Below are 24,646 nucleotides of genomic sequence, written 5' to 3'. Positions count from 1 at the left end.
GAGGCTCTGCTCTTCCTCCTGTCCAGCTCCAGGGATTCTACTCCACGATTGCTGGCGGTTTACATGGAACCTACTCCAAGCCTGACCTGGGAGTCTGGCCAGGCTTGGGGGAGTTTTCTGGACACCTGAGTAGTGGGGTGAAAACTGAAGGAGCCCCCGAATAGAGAGAAGAGTGGAGGGAGAGCTGGAGAAATTCCTGGAACAGAGAAAACAACTGCCACCTTGTCGTAGGGGGCTGTGGCCATGGGCACAAGCAGAGGGACTAAGGCCCCTCACCTAAGTTGGTCTGAAACTTGGAGTGGGACCCTCACCTTGGCGGTGCCTGGGTGCTGGGCAATGGAGAATCAATTTTCAGCTTGGACACTGTGGTCAACTCTGCCCAGCCCCCCCACTTCTGGGACCGGCACCCGATCTGGGGAGCCCACCTTCTATGATTAGTCCCTGTGGTGTTGGGAGGGGCTGGCTCCACCCCATTCTCCCTGGGTGGTGTATTTGTTTTCTATTGTAGTCATGGCAAATTACCACAGATTTAGCGGCTTGAAGCAACACAAATCAATCAGCTCACAATTCTGTAGATCAGAAATCAGGTTGGCTCCGTTAGTTCCTCTGCTCTGGGTCTCAGAAGGGTGAAATCAAGGTGTCGGCAGGGTTGCCTACCTTTCTGGAGGTGCCGAGGGTAAACTGTTTGTAAGCCCGTTTGGGCTGTTGGCCAGATTCTGTTCCTATGGTTGTGGGACTGAGGTCCCCATGTCCTTGCTGGCTGTCATTCAGGGGCTGGTCCTTGTCTTACATGCTGCCTGAATTTCTCTTCATGCTTTTCATGTGGCCTCCAGCGACGTAGGTCAAATCCCCTTCCTGCTTCATGTGTCTCCAACTTCCCTTTCTGCCACATTTCTTTGTCCTCCTCTTCTGCCTTCCTCTACTGCTTCTAAGGACTTGTTTGGTTATACTGGGCCACCTAGATAATCCAGTGTAACCTTATTTTAATGTCAGCTGATTAGTAATCTTAATTATATCGGCAAATTCCACATATCAAGGTGAGGGGGAGGGGAGATTTTAAAGATTAATTTAAAAATTTTAAAGTGGTTCACATGATTGTAGAGGCTTGGTAAATCCAACATCCGCAGGGCAGGCCAGCAGACTGGAGACCCAGGAAAGAGATGTAGTTCAAGTGCAAAGGCGATCTGCTGGCAGAATTCCTTCTTGCTCTGGGGAGGTCAGTCTTTTGTTCTATTAAGGCCGTCACATGATTGGATGAGACCCACCCGCGTGACAGAGGGTAATCTGCTTTACTCAAAGCCCACCAATTTAAATGTGAATCTCATCCAAAAACACCTTTACAGAAACATCCAGAATAATGTTTAACCAAACATCTGGGCACTGTGGCCCAGCCAAGTTGACACATAAAATCAACCATCACATAGTACTTAGGTTAGTGTTTCGTTGAATAACCAAGAATGGAAATGAGGAGAGGAGGCCCCTTTAGAATTCTGCCTTCCACATGTGGGTGTGTAACCAGGCTTACCCGGTCAGGGTATTTCATCTCCTGGCCACGGAGAGTCATTCTAGGGTGGGCACACGAGACAGGTGGTCTTCTACTGGAATTGCTGGGAAAATCATTCTCTTCCAGCTGGGGAAGCCAAACCAGAGGAATGGTAGCCATCTCTGCCACAATTTAGAGAAAAGTCAAGTGAAAGCAAAGCCAGCCCAGAAGAGAGCAAATCCAAGAGCAGGAAAGGGTTCTTGAGGTCATCCTTTGTGTACCGGAATCCAGCCAGCTCTGAAGCCAGCACTGACCCATTTTGCTAAAAACCAATTCTCCAAAAGCCAGTTCAATTTAAAATGATTGTCACTTACGAAATGGGCAATTTGCCAAATGAATCAAAAGTATCTATTAAAAATTATTTCTTTTAACTAGGGTTTAGAAGCAAGTCCATGACTTCTGCTGCAGAGAGCTACTCACCCTTAGAAAATCGGTGCCTGGTACTCTGCTGGACCCTAGTAGAGACTGATGACCACAGGACATCGAGTAGCTATGAGATCTGAGCTGTCCCTCGTGAGCTGGTGTTTTTTGATCCTCCAAATCATAAGGTCAGTGGGCCCAGCAGCACGTCATCCTATGTTGAAAATAGTACATTGGAGTTTGGGCCCAACCATGTCCAGGGAACAGAAGTTATGTGACTGTAGCCTCGATGTCACCTTGGTCCATTGCAGATGTCTCTCCCTCAACTCACATCTCAGGCCTCAACTCTGAGCCTGCTGCCTCCCTCTTATAAGGACCCCTGTGATTACATTGGGCCCACCTTGATAATCCAGGATGATCTTCCCATTCAAGAGCCTTAACTTAATTGAATCTGCAAAGTCCCTTTTACCATGTAAGGTAACATCTTCACAGGTTGCAGGGACTGGGCCATCAACATCTTTGGGGGGCCATTATTTAGCCTACGGCATCTACCAATGATGTGGGCATTCACCCATTGGTTCCATTCATCCATCCAATGGCTCAGTGATCAGCCAGAGCCTTGCTGGAGGTGGTAAGAGCCCCCATCCTCAGATGTCCTGCCCCCACCCCCTAGAGCCTCCAGCTGCAGCTCCACTCCACATGATCTCGTGGCTCGGCCACTGGCTTACTCAGGATGTGGGCACACACGTGCAGGTCACTCTGGGCTTATTTCTCTCTGGGCTGGAGAATGAAATAAATACAGTCTGCTTCTGATCCAGCAGCACTCACAGAGAATAGCATCTGTTATGTGCCTGGCACTTCATTGGCTTTTTGCCAACCCATCGGGTGGGCTTCTCTCTCCTTTATGGGCATGGAAGGCTCAGAGAGGCCAAGTGGCTTGCCCAAGGTCACACAGAGTGGAAGTGGCAGATAGGATCTGAGGTCGAGGGGACTCCATATCCCACCTGTTCCCCCTTTGTGAAGCCATAGACGGGCCTCAAGGATGGCGGCCTCTCCTTGTGTCTGAGTCATTTTTCCCTTGGCCCCCAAATTTCGAGTTCTAGCTCAGTTCCCCCTGAGTTCAGCCGGAGTCGGCTGGTGGCTCTTGGGAACAGAAGACATTAGACTTTCTGTGGTGGGGGCCTCTGGCCACCCGGCCCCCAAACTGCTGTCACCTTTTAATAGATTTCTTGGGGAACGAGTAATTTGTTGCTGGTGCGGGCTCGGCATTCAGCAGGAAGTCCCTGCGGGCCGGGAAGGTCAGTATGGAGTGACTCAAAGGCGACGCTGGAGGAGGATGCCGGGTCAGTGCTGGCCTCTGAGCACAGCCGCGCTGCCAATTACCGCCCGGCCTGCTTCCTGCCACGGACGCGCCCAGGGCCAGGGCTTTGAACCCTGGCAGGGAGGCCAGCTTCCAGTAAACAACCCAGGGCAGCGGGCAGATTGACAGCAGACACGCAGGAGGCCGGCTGGCCAGTGGTACTGCTCACTGCTCCTGCCGGCAGATGGACAGGACCACAGTCCCCCTGGGGTCCCCATGGTCAGGGCACCAGGGGCCGTCAGCGTGTCTGGGCCTCACTGCTGGGGAGAGAGCCTCCTGCCATGTCCAGTGGGGTTTCTAGGCCATCATTTCTGGGCCGCAGAGGATGATTTTTTTTCTGGGTGGGGGAATGAGCTTCGTCTGGGTCCCCTTCTTGGTCACCAGCCTGGGAGCAGGGATTTGGGGAGAGAACCCACAGAGGGACATCAGTGTCGGGCCCCTTTCCCCCCCGGGAAAGCCTTGGAAATATTTTGGGGGCGATGGTGGCACTGCCAGGCTTTCCACCACCATTTTATTTGGCAGTTAAAGGAGGTGTGCTTGCTGCATGATTTCGTTTGTGTGACGTTCTGGAATTTTGAGATATTAGAAAGTGGTTGCCTTTATGAGGGATTGACTGGAGGACACATGAGGGATCTTTCTGGGGGTTGGTGGAAATGTTCTGTAATTCGGTTGGGTGCTGATTACACATTTATCGAAACCCACCCAACTGTATCCTTCAAATCTGTTCATTTTACTGTATGCAAACTCTACCTCAACCAGAAAAGAAATAAGATAAAGAAGAAAAAAGGGGATGCAGAGGCCTGGAGAACCTGGGGACAGACAAACACACACACACACACACACACACACACACACTTGCAGGCACACGTGCTTTTCCCTCCTAAAATCAGGACATTTATTCCCTACCTTTTCCTTTTCTCAGTGAAGTTGCGAAAGAACACACAGGTTTTCTTCATCTTTGTACTATAACTAATATCTTTCCACATGCAAGGAGTAAATGAATGGGATGTGAAGTGAGATGCCCGAGTGGGCTGGTGCCCTGTTCCTAAGCTCAAGTCAACTGGCCCTGGGCCCCTGGAGTGGGGCCATTAATTAAAGCACCGGCTGTTGATGCTCCGAGAGAAATAACTCCGAATGTCCACCCAGCCCCCGCCGCTTCACTTGCTGCCCGCTGACCTCCTTCAAGTCCCCCCTGGGTCCAGAGGTGAGTGGCTGTTTCTGTGGCCCAGAGGGCTGGATGGACCCAGCAAGCACTCCACTCCATGCCTGGAATATGTCATTGTGCCAGAAAGCGAAGATGATCTCAAACTGGTGGGGAGCCCATTTGAAAGGGCTCCAACGGCTACATTTGGGACAACTGGAGAGCAAAATGATTAATAACAAGAATGGATCATAATGCATAAAATTGAAAAAATATCCTTGAATTAAAAAAAAAAAAAAAAGACCCAGAGAAGTCAGGTTAAGGGAAAGCTCTTCCTTAGAAGAGTGCCAGCTGAGGAGGAGTAATAGAAACAGAAAATGGCATCTTATAATCAACATTGTAAAAATGGATTTGGGTAAAAATCATCAGTGGGTGCCATGCCATTGGGTCAGAGACCATTGGGAATAGGCTGTGTGCACAGTCTTAAAGAATCACCTGCAAATTACTTTTTAATTACAAAGAGAAAATGTTAGCTTTACAAATAGAGAAACCCGGCAGACCCCACCTTACCCAAATGATTAAACTTAACACCCCTAATAATGGGACAAGCCAATATCAATGTCCCCTGATGTGGTGCCCCAAGAAAGGACACATCACTTATGAGGACCTCCTGCCAAAAATGCTTACCTGCCAAAATCATCAGACAAGTCCACATTGAAGACAATTCTTCAGAACGGGCCTGGCCTCTTCATGAAAGACATAAAACAAGGCTGGAGACTATTCCAGCTTGAAGGAGGCTAAAGAGTCATGGAGATTGAATTCAGCGGGGCTCCCTGACTGGATCCTGATCACAAAAATCATAAAGGTGATATTGGGGAGATTTACATGTGGACAGAGTGTTAGGTAATAATCCTGAACCCATATTACATTTCCGGAGTGTGACAATTGTATTGTGGTTTTGTAGGAGAATGCCCTGGTTATTAGGAGACTTTTGCTGGAGTATTTATCAGGCAGCTAAATTCAGTGTGTGATCCTCGGTGAGATCCTGGATCACAAAAATCATAAAGGTTTTATTGGGATAATTGGGGGAATTTGAAAGTGGTGTGAATATTAGATAGTAATACTGAATCCTCATATTGGTATTGTGTTTATGTAGGAGAATGTCCTTGTTTTCAGGAGATTCGTCCTCTAGCATTTAGGGTGGAGTGTTGTGTGACTTTCAATTGATTCAGTGGAGAGAGAGAGAAAGAGAGAGAGGGAGGGAGGGAGGATGGTTCATTTTACTACTCTTGCAACTTTCTGAAGACTTGAAAAACTTCAAAATATTAAAAAAGCTGAGAAAAAATAATGCATAGGTAGAGTAGAGAATTTGAAAAAAAAAAAAGGCAGAGTCTCAAAGAGGAAAATAAGAATGACCTGATAACCTACCAGCAAGGAATTATGCCTATTATTAATATGACTGGCTTTTTTACATATATAATGTACACCCACATACATAATAAAGTTGGAACCATATGTATTCTGCCTGTTTCTCACCCTCCATCATAAACTATTTAGCCATTCACCTGTTGTTTGATATTAAAGCAGTTTCCAGGTTTTCATTATAATATAGAATCTATTATAATATGCAATGTATATAATCCATTATCCAATATATATCCAATATATAGTTCACTATAAAGTCCAATATGGTCTATCGTAAATAATGTTACAATGAACATCTTCACACACCTATCTTTGTCTGAGGATAGAGCCATAGAGGGGAATTTTTTTTTTTAAATTAATTAATTAATTAATTTTTGGCTCTGTTGGGTCTTCGGTGCTGTGCGCAGGCTTTCTCTAGCTGCGGTGAGCGGGGGCTACTGTTCGTTGTGGTGCGTGGGCTTCTCATTGTCGTGGCTTACCTTGTTGTGGAGCACGGGCTCTAGGCACACAGGCTTCAGTAGTTGTGGCACGTGGGCTCAGTAGTTGTGGCTTGCGGGCTCTAGAGCTCAGGCTCAGTAGTTGTGGCGCACGGGCTTGGTTGCTTCGTGGCATGTGGGATCTTCCCGGGCCAGGGCTTGAACCCGTGTCCCCTGCATTGGCAGGTGGATTCTTAACCACTGCACCACCAGGGAAACCCCATAGAGGGGAATTTTTGAGTTAAATATTCTGAGCTTTTTCAAGGATCTTGAACTATTTTTTAAAAAACAGCTTTATTGGGGTATAGTTGATATACAAAAAAACTGCACTGCTTAGCATGAGAGCTGCCCTCATAACAAATTTTGAAGTGCACAATATGGTGTTGTTAATCCAGGTACTCTTGTATGGGATCTTGAGCTATCTTGGCCAATGGCTTTCCAGAAAGTTTGTACCACTTTACACTCCCACAAGCAAATATGAAAGTGCTCATCTTGTCACATCATCAGTAACACTGAGCATTATTATTAGAAAAAAAATCTTTGCTTGATTTGATGGTCCCATGGACGAGTTTCCGTCCTCGTCTTGCTGGGCTGTTGGGACTTGGGCCATCCTCCCTCTGTCTCCAGCCCCCTTTCCCCATCTTGGCGGCTATGACATCATTCTCCCCAGTCCCTGCCTGCCTCCCAGCCTGCTGCTTCTCTCCATCCTTTGCCCACTCCTCATCCTTACCTGCATGACAAACATTACCGTTCCTGGCCTCTGTCCCTGGCTCCCTTATCTCCCTCTGCCCACTCTCCTGAAGCATCTCATTCGCACTCGGGACTTACACGGCCTTCTCCCTGCTGTCCTGCACCTCTCTCCCCAGCCCAGACCTCCAATGCAACATATCCCACAGGGACCCATGTGGACCTTCCCACCACCGTCCATCCTGCCACCCAAGTCAGACCCCCAAGAACATCAACTCCTGCTTTTCCCTGCTCCTCGAATCTAACCTCTGACCACATCCTGTTTGACCTTCTGTAATAGTTCTTGAGTAACACCACCCTCGTTCAGACCCTCTTTCCCTCCTCCCTGGTCCATGTCTGTAGTTCCCTCCCGGATCACTTGTTTCCAGAGTCTCCCTGTCCATTCCATCCTTGGCCAGCTGCCAGGTTGATTCTCACAGCACACTGATGTGAGGTCCTGCCTGCCTTGGTCCCTGCCGAGTTTCCAGCTTCCCACTCCCTCCCATTTAATGCTGTCCAACATGCTTCCACGTGTCTGCTCAGACTCTCCTTCTGGAGCACCCATTCTCTCCTGCAACTCCAGCCAGCCAACTCCTACTCATCTTTTTAGTTTTGTTTACAATCCCATGTTTTCTTAAAAGCTCCCCTTGGGGAGCTGTCCTCTTTCTCTCCTTTGAGCCTCTTTGTACCCTGTGCAATTTCCATCAGAACCTTCTGGTCCTTTAGCTTTCTTACATTTATTCCTGTATCCATTTCCCTTGAGGGCAGAGTCTTTGTGTTCCTGAGCCCAGCACAGTGCCAGACACAGAACTGGAGTTTGTTTAAGGGATGCCTGGATGAATGAATGAATGAATGAATGGGATAGCATTTGCCTCACTGTGGGAGGGCGTGGCAGGTCTAGGCCATGGTGAAGATGTGGAGCTAGATGTGCCTGGGAGGCATCCGGTGTCCATATTCAGAGGCTTGGCTTGAGGAAGCATCTGTCAGCTGTGGTCCAGCAACCTTCAGGGCACCTTGTTTTGGGTGACACACTCTGCTCAAACTCCCTTTGTCAGGTGGGAATCCCATTCTTCCAAGAGAGGTCACATTTCTTCTCTGCCTACACGCCTCCCATGGCTCCCCAGTGCCCTCGGGACAGGCCCAGATTCTGAGCCAGCCTACAAAGCCCTTCATAATGGGACGTAGTCTCGTGATTTCCTTGTGACTTGCACACGTCCCGGATGGGAAGAAGGGAAGGATGCCCATTCCTGCTCACCATTAGCTGGGTGGGCAAACTCATGGCTCATCTCATCTGCTGGGGTTAAGTAGTTAAACTCCCATCTCAGCCCTCACTTGGAATGACTGTGATTCAGTGGGTCTCGGCAGGGTCCCAGAATCTGCTAAGTGCCCCAGGAGAGTCTGGAGAGTCTGGAGAGGGTGGAATTCACATTCGATGCTGCCATGTGTCTGCCATGCCCTCCCACCAGAGCTGTGTTTCTGTGGCCTGTGCAGCAAGACTTGGCACTTGGATGCTGTGCCAGCGCCCTGGAGCCGGGAGCAGCTGCTCTAATTCATGCAAAGGAAGGCGCCCAGGTTTGCCCTGTCTATTTATAGCTTATTTATGAAGAAGGAAAAACAAGGGCCCAGTTGCCTTAGCAACCGGGAGCATCATGGGCTGCTTTCCCTGCCATGGGAAGATGGCCAAGTCTCCTTGTGGGGGGCACCCCTGGATGTGTGTGTATCCTGATAGAGGATGGGGGTGAGCCTTCCAGGGCCCATCCCACGCTGGGCTCCTAGCAGCCTGCAGGTTGGGGGAGGGTGCTTGCCAGGGCCTTGGAAAATCCAGGCTGGCGCAGGGGCCATGCACAGCTGAACCCTCCGTATGGGATGCACCCTCTGGTCTCCTGGCCTCAGTGCTAACTCCTGTCCTCCGGGTGTCTACCCTGCTGCCTCAGGCTCTCTTGGGAGCCGTTTCCTGGCTGTGCTCTGGTATGTGTCACTTAGGGCACTTAGCACAGTGAACTGGAGGTGCAGTTCCCAGACCAGCACCCCTCAAGACTATGATGTGGCACAGAGCCTGGCACCAAGGAAGGGTTTAATAAATACTGAATGAATGAATGGATGAACGAATGAATGAATAAAATCCTTTACAGTTTACACTGCATGTTCTTACTTGGTATGCCCAAGGCAAGAGAAACATTGTAATGTTCTCTCATTTTATAGAAGAGGAAACAGATGAGAGATGAAGAGACCAGCCTCCAATCACACAGCTGGGAACTAGCTGAGTTTGCCTTGCTTTTGTTCTGGCAAACCCCCGGGAACATGGGAGCTTGGGTTCCAGCTGGACTATAATTGCCAGGGGTCAGGGAAGTGGAGCTGTGTCTGGTCTGGGGCTGGGAGGCATGTGGTTTGAACTGTGGCTCTGCCACTTAGCTGTGTGCCATTTATCACCTTGAGCAGTGACTTCACTTCTCTGGGCCTCAGTTGCCTCATCTGTAAAGTGGGGCAGTGATACTTGTTCCTCAGGGACTGCCAGCTCCCTGAGGGCAGCACTGTGTCTGTCTCTTGATCATCTGTTTTCTGTGTTGGCACATTCTAGGTGCTTAGGGTGACCATGAGGCCCTGTATATAAAGTGGTTAGAACAGGTTGTGGGGGGCATACAGGGAATGTTGGTTGTTACTATATTATTAGGAAACTGAGGCCCAGAGAGTCTGATGGCTCCCCTGAGGTCACACAGCCAGATCCAGAGCAGAAGTTGTAGCTTTACTAGTCAGTCAGTTTTGGTGGCACTGCCAGGGATTAAGTGGGACTGTGTCCAGGCCCAGGTTCTAGACTGGGCTGCAGTCCCAGGGTGCAGCAGTCACATTGGACAGGGAGGCCGAAGCAGGGTCTCTGGGTGCTGGGGATCTAGGGCTGCCCTCCCTACAGCCCTGACCCAGGCTGAGTGGAGTTTCTGGGGCTTTGGACTGCGCGCCTCAGGGGCCGAGTCAGGCTGCCTGGAAGCTCTCTGTCGCCCTCTGCTGGCTCCAGCTGCCTCTGCTGGGCCACCTCTAGAAGCCACAAGACAGACAGTGTCACCACCTCAGCTCATCTGGGTGTGAAAACCATACCAAAGAGACCCAGTTAGGAAGAGAAATGCCCCGGGACAAACTGAGATCACAGATCATTTCCACATCCTTCCCTGGCTCCTCCAGCTGGACACAGACGCCTTGCCACTGTCCTCTGGGGGGCTGCAGGCTGCTGTGCTTCCCTCTGCTGCAGCCGCATCAGATTCATCACTGTTTCCTGGAAACAAATCGTGTCAGGCCTTTTTGTTTGGTTTTGTTTGCTCCATACCCCAGGACTTCGCTCGTGTGTCCGTCTCTCCTGTCTTCTCACCCCACGAGCTCACACTCTGTCCTTCTGAGCCTCTTGGCTTCTGCAGGAACCCTCCTCCACCCAGCCCTTAGCATACCAGGCTGTGAGTCTTTCTGGGGTCTTCTCTCCTCCCTCGGACTGTGAATTCATGAGGTGTATTCATTTCTTGGAGCTGCTGTAACAAAGTACCACAAACTGGGTGGCTTAAATAACAGAAATAACAGGAAATTATTGTCAGGAATTCCCTGGCGGTCCAGTGGTTAGGACTTTGCACTTTCACCGCTGAGGGCCCAGGTTCAGTCCCTGGTCGGGGAACTAAGATGCTGCAAGCTGCACAGCTTGGCAAAAAGAAAAAAAGAAAAAAAAAAAAAAAGAAACTTATTGTCTCACAGTTATGAAGGCTAGAAGTCTGAAAGCAAGGTGTTGGTGTTGGCAGTGTAGGTTCCTTCTGAGGGCTGTTCCAGGCCTCTGGCCTAGCTTCTGGTAGTTTGCTGCCAATCTCTGACATTCCTTGGCTTAATCTCTGCTGTCAAGTTCACATGGTGTTCTCCCTGTGTGAACGTCTGTCTGTAAATTTCCCCTTTGAAAAGGACCTCAATCGTGCTGGATTAAGATCTACCCTAATGACCTCATTTTCACTTGATTACCTCTGTCAAGGCCCTATCTTCAAATAAGGTCACATTCTGAGGTACTGGGGTTTGGGACTTTAACATGTCAGCTTTGGGGGAGGACACAATTCAATCCACAACATGAGGAGAGGAACTCCTTCTGGTTCACCTATGTGTTCATTCCCCCAAAGCTGAGCCCAGAGCAGGCGCGAGAGAGTGTGATGAACATTGTGAAAGCAGTCCTTCATTCTATCGTTATTTACTGACCCTCACGGCATCCGGGGCATGTTGAATTATGACCTGTCCTATCTAGGTCTTGTGGAGTCGAGCCTCTCTCATCAGGTAAGTGGACATCTCTAGAACAGAGCCTGTCTTTTTACTTTTCACATTCACCAAAGCAGAAACTTGGTGACACTGGAGACACAAACCTCTTCAGCAGTAGATTCCTATGGGGGTGGGTGGGGAGCCCTCGTTTTCCTATGTTGCACAGAAGACCCAGAGAAGTAACGAAAAGGAATTGAACCTTTGACAAATATTTATTGAACATGTAGTTGTGACAGGCACGCTTCTGGGTGATTGGGATGCCATTCATTCATTCATTCATTCATTCCTAGAAACAAGCTTGACACATAGTAGGTGCTGAGCAAATAATTTCATTACATAATTGAATCATTTAAATATTTGCTGAGTGAATAAATTAATTCAGCCCACAATTATTGCTGCTGTGATCTACTTGCTATGTAAATTTGAGCAAGTTACTTTAGTTCAGTGAACCTTAATTTCCATCAGTAAAGTGAGTTGAATTACATAGCTACCTTTGAGGCTTGTTGGCAGGATGAAATGAATGTGCTATTAACAATAATAGCTATTTATGGAGAAGCTGCTACATGCCAGGATAAATGCTCTCCACATACAATTTTCTTTTTTTCCTTTTTTAATTTAATTAATTAATTAATTTTTGGCTGTGTTGGGTCTTCGCTGCTGTGCGTGGGCTTTCTCTAGTTGTGGTGAGCAGGGGCTACTCTTCGTTGCGTTGCGCGGGCTTCTCGTTGTGGTGATTTCTCTTGTTGCGGAGCACGGGCTCTAGGCGTGCAGGCTTCAGTAGTTGTGGCGCACGGGCTTAGTTGCTCTGTGGCATGTGGGATCTTCCTGGACCAGGGATCGAACCCGTGTCCCACGCACTGGCAGGCGGATTCTTAACTACCGCGCCACCAGGGAAGTCCTCCACATACAATTTTCAATTTTCACAGCAGCTTTTTAAAAGCTGAAATTAACACAACAGAAATTTCACCATTTAAAAATGTGCAGGGCAGTGGCTTTTAGTATATTGACAGTGTTGTGTGACCATTACAACTACCTAATTTCAGAACATTTTCATCATCCCAAAAAGAGACTCTGTATCCATTAGTCACTCCCCATTCTCTCCTCCCCCCAATCTCCCAATAACCACTAATCTACTTTCTGGCTGTATGGATTGGTTTAGTAAGGACATTTCATAGAAATGGAACGATACTCTTTGTGGCTTTTTGTGCCTGGCTTCTTTCACTTAGCACAGTGTTCTAAGTTCATCCCTGTTGTAGCATGTGTCAATGCTTCATTCCTTTTTACGGCTGAATGGTATTCTGTTGCATGATGTACCACATTTTGCTTATCCATGCCTCAAGCTGATGGACATTTGGGTTGTTTCCATTATTTGGCTATTATGAGTAATGCTGCTATAAATATTGTGTACAAGTTTTTGTGAACAACTGTTTCCAATTCTCTTCGGTATATACGTAAGAGACAATTGCTGGGTCTATGTTTAATTTTGGGAGGAACTGCCAAATTATTTTCTGGAGCAGCTGCACCATTTCACATTCCCAGCAGCCATGTATGAGGGTTCCAATTTCTCCACATCCCAGCCAACACTTGTTATTTTCTGTCTTTTTGATTATAGCCATCTTAGTGGGTGTGCAATGGTATTGCACTGTGGTTTTTGATTTGCATGTCTCTAACGACTAATGATGTTGAACATCTTTTTTTACAGGCTTCTTGTTCATTTCACAGCAGCCTTTTGAGGCAGCTATTATCCCCATTTGACAGCAGAGGAAACAAATTCAAACAGTTGAGAGGACTTGCTCATTGCAAGGAGGTGGTGGAGCTGTGCCTGGAACTTCAGTGTGTCTGTCTCTGAAGCTCCATGTAGTCGAATTAGCAGTAGAAACCGCTCTGGTCTGGTGGGCAGGAGGCCTGGTCTCTGGTGTGCCCACCTTGGGTAAGTCCTTTACCCCCCCAGCTTCTCCAGGTGTCAGTTTCTCCTCCTCGCCACTTGGGGTGCTATAGGCCAAACATCTCCAGGCTCCTCTAGGAGCCCCTAACTCCAAGATCCATCACCCTAGCGCGGAGCTTCCTCCGCCCCTTCAGCCCTAGGTCGCCGGCGGTGCCGGAAGTGCTTGGCTCTTTTCGTTTGCTCCCGCCCCCGGCCCGGAAATACTTTTTCGGGAAGATGGCGGCTGTGTCAGTGTGTGAGCGACCGGTTGGAGGTTTCTCTTTCGAAAACTGCCGCAGGTGTGGCCATGTCCCGGGCCGGGTTCAGGGCGGGAGTGGGAATGCGGTGCCGGGGTCGGAGTCGGGTTGCGGTCTGAGCCGGGAAGTCCGAACGAATGGTGGAGGGTGGGGCCCGCGGCGCGCGGCACCTGTGACTCAGGGGAATTAGGGCCTGAGCGGGTTTCTCCTGAGGCCGGGTCGGCTCTTCCACTTCCCCAGCGCACCGGGACACCCTCCATCTCCGGGGTGGTGGTGCGGACCCTCTCAGACGCTCCCTTCGCAGAAAAACGGGACAGTATTCCTGCTGTTGGGAGGAGCCAGTGAAACAGATGGGCTTGAAAGCATGCTAGTAGTTTTTCCTTCTCCCGAGTTCCCTATTAGAAACTCTTCGTGCCAGTGCGGCGCAAATGTGGTCCTGCCCTTCAACGCCTTTTTCTCTCATTTGCTCTCAGAAATGCTATCTTGGAAGCCGATTTTGCAAAGAAAGGATCCAAGCTTCCAATGGCCCGGAAAACTGGGACGACTATCGCAGGGGTGGTCTATAAGGTAAGCTGGGACAGGCTGAGAGCAGCAGTGTCAACTAATTTCAGGAACCAGGCCCCTTGGCCTCTTTTACTTCTCTGGGTTGTGTGAGGAAGGGCACATCTTACAGAGTACTACATCAGGAAAAGCTCCTTTAGGAGAGACTATGTCAGTTTTGTGCATTTATCGGCAGTTTATATTCTTTGCTCTGCAGTTTTCGACAGGAAGCCAATTTTCTGTCAAGTTACTACTTTAGGAAGCAGGATGATGTAATGGGAGAAAACAAGATTTGTTTAACCATTTAGCTTTTTTGCTGCCTCTAACTTTGGGCAGGTCACTTTCCTTCTCACAGCCTCACTTTCTAATCCATCAGGTGGACATAATAACTCCTGACTTAAATTGTTGTAAGGGTCAAAAGAGATAACTGATTATTGTTGTTAAAGGTAAAGAGTGACATCTTTTAAAAAGAAATTGACAGATGTGGCTATTTTAATGGAAAGATTTCTGCATCTTAATCCAGACTTTTCTAATATTGGCTCTGTGATTTGTAAGGAATTCACTGAATCTCTGAGCCTCATTTGAAAACAGGAATGATAGTTCCTACTACCTATTGAGGGTTCAACCAATGATGTTTATTAATAAGCTTTTTCTTGAATGCCGAAAGTATAGCACAATATTTCAGCGCGTGGCGGGGTGGTTGGGGGAGCAGGGGATGGTCAACATTGTTTTTCCTAAACTAGAGTAGAGGACTGTGGATTGTATATATGAAGTTGTTTTAAAGTATATATTTCTTAAAAATAGGATGGCATAGTTCTTGGAGCAGATACAAGGGCAACTGAAGGAATGGTTGTTGCTGACAAGAACTGTTCAAAAATACACTTCATATCTCCTAACATTTAGTAAGTATTGATTAGTTTGAATAACTCATTTTTAAACATGTCAGGGGTAAAATTGAATTTACTTTTTCTCTCTAAAACCTGTTGTTCAGCCTGTATTTTCTTTCTGTCTCCCTTAAATGGCATTTCCATCCATCTGAGCTAGCCATCCTCAAGTCCTCTTTTTTATTTTTAAAAATATTTATTTATTTATTTATTTGGCTGTGCTGGGTCTTAGTTGTGGCACCCTCACGCGTGCGGGATCTTTAGCTGCAGTGTGCGGGATCTTTCAGTTGCGGCATGCAGGCTCTTAGTTTCGGCATGCAGGATCTAGTTTCTTGACCAGGGATCCAACCCAGGCCCCCTGCATTGGGAGCACAGAGTCTTAACTGCTGGACCACCAGGGAAGTCCCTCGAGTCCTCTTTTTGCTTTAGTCTTCAGTTCATTTGGTACCCAGTTCTGCCTTCTGTGTGCCTTTTGAATCCACTCCCTTTTATCCTTCCCTTTACTAAGGCCTTAGCTCGGATTCTTTTTTTTCAGCTGGATTATTGCAGTTGTCATTTAAATGGTCCCTCTGCCTTTGGCCTTTTCTTTATCTGTATTGTTCACTCTTCTGCCATATTGGGTTTTGTAAAACACAGATCTAATTATGTTCCTTTCCTGTTTAAAAACTTTTCAAGAGATTTTTCACATTTCCACATGCTTTCAGGATAAAATCGAAACTCTAGCATGATATTTAAGGTCTTGTACAATTTCACAGAAAGCTTACCTTTTCATCCTATTTAGCTGCTATCACTCTATGTTCCAGTTATACCTGGGCTGTCCCTATTTCCCTCATGTCCCTGTTCTCCACATGTCCAAGCTGTTTTACCCTTGCTTTTGCTAGCCCCTCTGCTTAGAAATGCCCTTTCTTCTTCTCTGTATAGTGTTTTTATTCTGTCCTTCCAAATCCAGCTCAAATGAAACCTTTTTTGAAAGATCAGAGTTAACTGCTCTCTCCTCCAATTTCCTACAGCATTTTCTACCTATGCTACTATATTGTGTTATATGTCTCCTCCACTCAACTTTGAAATCAAGTGCTATTACTATGTCATATTTTCTTTATTCTCAGCACTTTGGAATGAGTGGTATCTAGTACTAAATACTTGGTAAGTGTAAATTGCAGAGCTTTTAACATTCCTTGCTCTTTTGTACAACTTGGATATTTTCTAGGATCAGTAAAATGCACACTCTGTTCAGAACATAGAAACTAATGATTTGAAATATTCCACTGGGCTACAGAAAATATATTTGCATATACTTAGATGTGCATTCTCAATTTTATGTTTATTTAAGCTTGGTTAGAGCAGTTACAGTGCAGGTGTACTCAGAAACATCTATGTCACTGAACTTTGTGGAAGTTTTCCAAGAAGCTCCACTTCTAATTGAGCCCTTTGGTAATTGAATTTCAGCTACATTTCTAATTGTATTTTTTAGTTGTTGTGGTGCTGGGACAGCTGCGGACACAGACATGACAACCCAGCTCATTTCTTCCAACTTGGAGCTCCACTCTCTTTCCACTGGCCGCCTTCCCAGAGTTGTGACGGCCAATCGGATGCTGAAGCAGATGCTTTTCAGGTAAGGTTCCAGGATGGGGATTTCTGTAGTATTTTTTTCTCATGCCTTAGATTTTTCAGCCAAGGGAAGCCTGGAAGCTCAAGAAAAGGCATTAAGAAATACACATTTTATTCCAGAAATCAATTGTCACTAAAAAGACACTTTAATTTCATACGGCTTTTGATAATGTATTTGAATTTATGGGGTCTGGTTTGTTTTTTTTTTTTTTCATGAATGAATCACATGTGACCAATTGAGTCATTTCCTGAGGCTTAGGTTATTGCTGGATAAAAAATCCTTTTTTGTTCATAGTAAGAAAGAGCTGGAAGGAACCTTTGAGTTCTTCTTGTGAACACACACAAACACAAATGATTGTTTTTTCTCCCTTTTTTAGGGGCAAGATAACAGTGAAATGAAAAATGATATTTGTAGTTGGCTGTAAGTGGGTAGAATAGCGTTACTATTAACCAACATTTATTTGTTTGTGCCAGGCCCTGTGCTAAGTGCTTTATGCATGATCTCACTTTATCCCTTTAACTCTGAGATAGGGGCTATTAACATCTCTAATTTATAAGTGAACAAAGTGAGGCTTAAAGAGATGCAATCGTTTGCCTGACCTGACCTTCACTCCCTGCTGACTACCACGGAGTTCCTCTTAGTAGTTTTGTTTCTCTTTAGTCCTTAACGATCACATCATCGCTTTGTGTTTGTATAGGTCTAGACAGTTTTCAAATTTTAAGTCCATTTTCTCATTTGCTCATAAAGAGAAGAGAAGCAATGTAGTATAGTGGAAATAGCCTGGACATTTAGTCTTGAGTTGGAATCCTGGCTTCTCCTTTTGTGACCTACCTTAGCTTTAACAAATTCTCTCCTCTTTCCTTCTTTAGAGAATGTGTATCATGATACCTTTTTAAAATTTTTTTAAAAGTTGGTCACAGGCCTTTATTCTGGTCCTCATCATTCATTAAGCAACCTACACAAGACATTTTCTTTATCTCTGTCCCAAGTGGTAGCAGCTGCATCCAGGCCTGTGAGAGTTAAAGGGGAGCAGGAACAGAAGGCAAAGGTTGTAAGTTGGCAGCTCACAGGCCGTAGTCAGCTTGTAAAGAAATTTCATTTGGGTCACATAGTGTTTTAAAAAAAATAGTGGCAAACAATTATAAATTGGGAGCTTTGAATTTAAAATATGGATTTCCAGCTTCTTCTGATAAAAGCTCATAAAGCGGGCGGTAATGTGGGACTGAGCGGCCGTTGTTGCCTTTGGAAGTGGGAGCGTGTGTTCTGGCCTGTCAGTCCTTGCGTGGCTCACTTCTCTGTTTCCTGCCTGGCCCTTGCCTTCCTGTGAATTTGCAGGTCTTCGTCTACAAGTGTAGCATGGCGCCTGGGCTCTCAGGAAGTGGATATGAGGTTTAATATAGCTATGCAGCAAGGCCGGTAGAATAGTTCCCATTTTACAGCAGAGGATACCAGGGTTTATGAGTCATATGGGCAGGAAGCCTAGTCCATATCTACCCAATTCCTACTCTGGCTGTACTGAGCCTTTATGTCAGTGATTTCCATTTATTTATGTACATAATCATCATCCTAATCCTGGAGAATTATCGCCTATCAAATAAATTCTTCCAATGCAGTGTGAGAACTGGTTAAAGCACATCTGTTGTCAAGATAACTGAAGACATTTGTGATTTTGATTTTAAATGTAAAGCTCCCTCTGGTGGTTTGTATGGTGCATTACATTTAAAACAATTTTTAAACTTGTAAAATTGCAGTAAATATTTCAAGATTGCTTGCAGTATCATTTAGCATTTAGCTAAATCTAGCAGATGTTTCTGTTAATCTCTTTAGAATGTTTCAGGAATTTAAATTCTCTTTTTTCAGTGTTTTATTATCTTTAGTTTAACATACTTTGTAAAAGTTAAATTTTATCAAAGTTTTGAGAAGAACACAAAAATTTAAACCAGGATAATTATGGTTCTTTATGTCTTTTGACATTTTTGTTGAGTTACGTAAAGTGGGTTACTAGTACAAGAGAAAAAAGCATAGGATTTGACTTTAGAACTTTGCTTCAGATCCTGTCTACAGTGCTTACATTTGTGTAACTTTGGGCTGTTCACCTCACCCTTCTTAGTCTCAGTTTCTTCCTCAATAAAATGGGGATAATAGTTCTGTCTCTCTAACTTTTGGGGAGGAAATGAATAAAGAAACAAGGCTTATGCAATGCCTAGCACAGGGCCTGATACATAGTTAGATCCTCATTCAGAGGCTGAAAAAAGAATACAAGGTGTACTCTTGCTGTTTTCTTCCCCCTGAATAATCCATTTCCTTGTTTGTGAATAAGTGAGAAAAGAGGGTTTGATAAACAGAAGTGGACGTCTTTTTCCTTACTTAAGCAGTACTTTTATTTTACTTCTGTGGTGGCTATATGTAGAAGATATCTGTGATACTTGTTCCTTCTGCACATGGAGCCTTCTTGTTGACTCTAGCAGAAATCTTTGATATACTATTCTGTATTCTGGAAACTATTTGAATATGTAGAGGCTTTAAAATTTTATTTTATTATATTGTATTTTTTTTTCCTTACAAAAATACTATATATTCATTGTAGAAAATTCTGAAAATACAGTAAAGCCCAAAGAAAAAATAGGCGAGAATCACATTTTGGCTGGTTGTATATACTCCTAGTCTTTTAAATTTATTTATTCGTTCGTTCATTCACTTGATCATCCCTTCCTCCCTTCCTTCCGTATTATAAGTGCATGTTCACAGTAAAAAAGCTAGAAGATTTAGATTAAAAAATATTGAAATTATCTCAATTTCTACCACCTGTAAGCAGTCGGTGCTAACAGATTATGGTACACTCTTCAAGGTTTTCCCTATGTTTAATAATACATATTTTGTTCTATAAAAATGGGATCATAGGGCTTCCCTGGTGACGCAGTGGTTGAGAATCTGCCTGCCAATGCAGGGGACACGGGTTCGAGCCCTGGTCTGGGAAGATCCCACATGCCGCGGAGCAACTGGGCCCGTGCGCCACAACTACTGAGCCTGCGTGTCTGGAGCCTGTGCTCCGCAACAAGAGAGGCCACGATAGTGAGAGGCCCGCGCACCGCGATGAAGAGTGGCCCCCGCTTGCCACAACTAGAGAAAGCCCTCGCATGGAAACGAAGACCCAACACAGCCAAAAATAAATAAATAAATAAATTTTTAAAAACTTAAAAAAAAAAAAAGGGATCATAGTTGTGCTTTCTGTCCCATAATGTAACCTAATCTTTTCACCTACCAGTGCCTCTTCAGTAGTTTCCATGTTGGAGTATTTCAAAAAGAAAACCTTTTTATAAATTATTGTAAAAGTAATGTATGATCATTGTAAAAAATTCAGACACTATAGAAATGTGAAAAGAAGCAAGTAGATTTCAGCTGACACTCTGCCACTTAAGCACATACACTGTGAATCTTTGAGATCTATTTTTAGACCTTTTATACTAGGCATGTATACTCATGTATGTATTTGCAAAAATGGAATCCTGCTATATGTGTTGTTTTGTAACTGACCCTGTTCACATAACAGTATATTGTGAATATTGTTCCCATCAGTAGATGAGCTCGGCATCCAGAGATTTTACCTTGAGCCCATGGAGGACTTCTGGAGACCTGTAACTCTCCTGAAATAGTGAAAAATTTGTGTGTGTACACTTGTTATGGGCGAGGGTTCCACAATTTTAATCAATTTTTCCGTGGGGTCTGTGCCCCCAAAAGTTTAAGAACCATAGATCGGTATCCTAATTTTTGTTGGATCACAGTAATCTATTTTATTAACCAATTTTTGAAGACTAACAGTATTGCTTGCTTTAAGGTATTTAAGGTATTGTAAGGTATTCTGCCAATCCTTTGGAATATAGAATCTTTAGGTACTTGTGTTATTAATTCTTTAAGCTGTATTCTAAAATAAATTCCTAGAAGTAGAATTGCTGGGTCAAAGGTAGGCACATTTAACATTTTAATATATATTGCCAAAATTGTCCTTGAGAAAGATTACCATCAGTAGTGCATGAAAAATGCAGCATGGTTTTTAACGATTGTGTAGTGTTCCGTTGTATAGCTGTATTAGTTTAGCTAATTCTGTTTCCCCTTTTTTAGCATCATAAACAGTTACTGCAAAAAACATTCTTACGCATTCATTTCTGCATATTTGTCCTTTTATATCAATAGAATTAGATTCCTGGAGACAGAATTTCTGGATCCATTTTTAAGGATTTCATTGACTTGCCAAAATATCTTAGACTCTTCTAAAGGCATCAAACAGATTATGTTTTAGCTTGGAAGGGAGCTAGCTGGTTATTAATTGACTTTAACTAAACAGCGTGTTTGGCAGGCAGTTGATATAGTGGATCAAGCACTGGGCTGGGGTGGGAGTGGTGGATCTGGTGATTCTGGCTTCTCATCCCAGAGTGCTGGGATCTAGTCTTGACCCTTCTGCTAGCTCATGTGGCTTAGGACCAGTTTCTTCCCTTGTCTGGGCCTCTGTTCCTTCTTGAGGCTGCTTTTAAAATCCTTTCCTGCTCTTTATTTTTTCACTTATAAACGGAAGATTTGAAATAATAAATTGGTAATCAAGGGACACGGGAAATATTGGACTCGACCTTGAGCGCTTTCTGATGGGTAGCTACGTCTCAGACAATCTAAAATTATGACTTTGATTGGTTCTTGTGTTATTTTTATCAGTTTTAATGATTGTATCATTAGGCAAATTCAGCATGTGTTGGTTTCATTTTTCTTCCCAGAGAGCTAAAGGCTCACGGTGGAGAACTTTAAATCCAGCATGTTTATCTAGCATAGCAGTTCTAATGGTAAAAAATTGAACCAGATACAAGGAAAGCAATCTATAGAAGTGGAAAACCAACTAAGTAGAGGGTCCAAAGGAACAAATACGTGCAGAATTAAACAGAGGTGGGGGTGAGGTGGAAAATGTATTCTCTCCCATGTTCCTGAGAGATACAGCTTTAAACTGTGGGCAGGAGCAATGGGTTTTATAGGCTGTCATGTAGTTACTTCATTCACTTCCCTGCATGATGAAATACTTCTTTCTTTTACTCAGTATGAGCTCATATCTGTCATAATTTTGTGGATTTATTCAAGGGAAAGGTGTTTTGACATTAGCTATTTTCCTATGAGGCTATGGTAAGGTTGATAATTTGAACAGCTTTAGTTTAGCAACAACTCACTGTTGACTTGGAAGGGAGCTTATCTGCTAAACACAGAGAGGTATGATGGGAGGGGTGCTGATCTTGGGAGTAAGCCAAGCTTGGCTCTGAGGCTTAAAAATGTCTTTGGGTTGGTTTTCTGTTCTCTACAATGAGAATTATAGTGTCTTCTTTTGAAGGGGGTTGTGAGACTAAGATTATGTAAGGTACATGGAGTGCCTCACACAATTTACAGTTTTTATTGGCTGATAGTAGATGTTCAAGTATGTTTGCTCCATTCCCTATTTTTTTCCCTTCAAAACAGTAATTATTTAATGAAGCAGTAGTAGTGTAAGAAAAGCTTTTTATTGTCTGACTTCAAATACAACTTTCGGTTAAGTTATAGTGATGCAATGTAGACTCATTTTTGTTTTTTCTTATGCATACTCTGATCACCAGGTATCAAGGTTACATTGGTGCAGCCCTAGTTTTGGGGGGAGTAGATGTTACTGGACCTCACCTCTACAGCATCTATCCTCATGGATCAACTGATAAGTTGCCTTATGTCACCATGGGTGAGTGTAATGTTTCCCTGATGTTTCAGAATCCTCTTATTTACTAAGGTGGTCTCTTAAAGTCGGTTTATTTCCTGATAGAGGAGGCAGTGCAGTACAGTGCTTTGATTCCTTCTACAAGTATTATTGAGTTCCTCCTAGGGATTAGGCCCTGTTTTATGTGCTTGGGATATAGCAGTGAACAAAATTTAGATAAAGATTCTTGCCTGCAGGGAGTTTATATTTTAGTGGGGGTGGACAGACAATAACAGCAGCAATTATAAATATATTTATAATATGTTATAAAGTGATAAATAGTAGGAGAAAAAAACAATGCAGGTGATATTATACTTCAGTTATGTAAGATATTACCTTTGTGGGAAACTGAGTCAAGAGTGTACAAAAACGTGATGTATTATTTCTAACATCTGCATGTGAATTTACAATTATCTCAAAACAAAAAGTTAAAAAATGTTAATGCAGTGCAAGGGGACTTGAGAAGGTTAAAGTAGGTTCATGAAGAAGGTGAGGTCTGAGTGGAAGGGCCTCCTGGGCAGAGGGAAGGCTAGAGTGGAGGCCTCACTGGGGGAATAGGCCTGGTACATGCAGAGATTTTTTTTTTTAAGCTAGAGTGACCAGAGTTCCTCTTTGCCACTTAATCTCTGAGGGATCCTGGGCATATAAGTCCTCTCTGAACCTTGATTTCCATACTTGTGAAATGGTATCAGTAATACCTACCATGCATAGCAGGTTATTTATAATGATTAGAAATAATGTATATAAAGCATCTGGTCCAGTGCCTGGCCTATAAACAGTAGCTACACTTTTTAGATCAGCCTTGTACATTTGTATTTTAGCTCTAAATGCTGGATAAGAGTACTTTTTTTTAAATGACTAAAAAAAGTGATAAAATGATATTTAGAAGAGTTGGGAGTTTCGAATTTAACTTTCATGCTAAATTTTTGAGTGAAATTGCGTATGTCCAGGGACTTCCCTGGCGGTCCAGTGGTTAAGACTTCACCTTCCAATGCAGGGGGTGCGGGTCCTGGTCAGGGAGCTAAGATCCCACATGCCCCACAGCCAAAAAACCAAAACATAAAACAGAAACAATATTGTAACAGATTGAATAAAGACTTTAAAAATGGTCCATATCAAAAATAAATCTTTAAAAAAAAAAAAAAGAAAGAAATTGCATATGTCCAGTAATTTGAACAGGTCATTTGTAGCTGGCGTTTTTCCAGCTGTTGTTTACCTTTTGCATTTTTTGTCTTGGTATCTTGACTCTGCAGAGCCAGGAATAATGGCTGCCTTGAATAGTTTGGAAATTGCTAGCTTGAGACTTTGCTATTCCATTCCATGTAATACACAAGCCTCTTATAAGATTTGTATGCAACAGATGTTCCATGTTTGTGAGAAGAATGATTTGTCCCCAGATACCATATGGAATAATTATTTTAAAATGAAGATACTTAACAGTAATTTTAGAATTGCTCTGAATTGCTTTGTTCCATTTTATTTGTTATTTCCATCAAAGTACTGTTTTTATTTCCCCCCGTTTGATGCCTTTAAATGGCAGTAAAGGTGGAATAGCCTTTTCTATTAAGTAGTTTCATTTCTTCTTTTTTTTATTTAAAAAAAAATTTCACACTTGCAGGAAAGTAACAAAAATGTACAATGAATAGTCATATATACCCTTTACTCGTGTTTGTCAGTTGTTAACATTTTACCACATTTTTGCTCACTCTCTCATACATTATTGTTATTTTTTGGTGTATAGAGCCATTCGAGAGGAAATAGCGGACACTGTAACCCTCTATCTCAAAATCCTTTAGGATGTTCTCTTACATCACCTTGATAAAATCATCAAAATCAGGAAATTTAATATTGATACAAAGCCTTTTCATTTTTAAGATGGAAAAATTGAATTGGTTTCTGTTGCTTTTGAACTGTAGTAATTTGTCTTATGAGCATAATCCTGAATTTAGGAAAAGTTGTTGAAAGTGAGTAAAGCAGATTTGTGTCTGCTCATTTCATTCCTGCAACTCCACTTTGTGCTCTGTCCTGGCTGACAGTGATCTTGCTTCCCTCCAAGTCCAATGTGAGTCCAGGGTGATGGCTCCACAGCTTTGATTTTATGGCATACTTCTGCTCAGAAATCATCACTCTCCACAGTCTGGTTTTGCTTTCATAAGAGATTAAGAAGATTAAGAAGAGCAAGACATCAGTAACACCTGATTTTAGATACACAAGTAAGTTGTTACTTTGAGGTTTAGTTTGTTTGTTCATCTGTTCATTTATCAACTATTTCTTGAGTGCCTTCTGTGTAAAAGCACTGTAGCAGGCTCCACAGAGAGAGGTTGAATGTCTGGATCCTTACCCTCAACATATTCCCAGTGTAATGGGGGAGATAGATGTA

At 44.1% G+C, this 24,646-nt stretch overlaps 1 protein-coding gene and 1 long non-coding RNA gene across 2 annotated transcripts in view; one reads left to right on the top strand and one right to left on the bottom strand.

The window, feature by feature from the left end:
• Positions 1-24,646, bottom strand: part of LOC309633958 — a 253,401-nt gene that overhangs the window by 4,181 nt on the left and 224,574 nt on the right. The gene's annotated exons all lie outside the window — the stretch shown is intronic.
• The window catches only part of PSMB7 (proteasome 20S subunit beta 7), a 56,514-nt gene continuing 45,235 nt past the window's right edge, over positions 13,368-24,646 (top strand). The window contains exons 1-5 of the mRNA XM_082403364.1: positions 13,368-13,523; positions 13,955-14,048; positions 14,826-14,923; positions 16,377-16,517; positions 22,136-22,251. Of these exons, the coding sequence (XP_082259490.1) occupies positions 13,462-13,523; positions 13,955-14,048; positions 14,826-14,923; positions 16,377-16,517; positions 22,136-22,251 (511 nt within the window). The 5' untranslated portion in view covers positions 13,368-13,461. The remainder of the gene's footprint in view (positions 13,524-13,954; positions 14,049-14,825; positions 14,924-16,376; positions 16,518-22,135; positions 22,252-24,646) is intronic.

Source organism: Balaenoptera borealis (assembly GCF_965194805.1).
Source record: "Balaenoptera borealis genome assembly, chromosome: 8".
NCBI lineage: Eukaryota > Metazoa > Chordata > Mammalia > Artiodactyla > Balaenopteridae > Balaenoptera > Balaenoptera borealis.
Note: the sequence above shows the minus strand (reverse complement) of the source record. Positions and strands in the feature narration are given on the sequence as shown.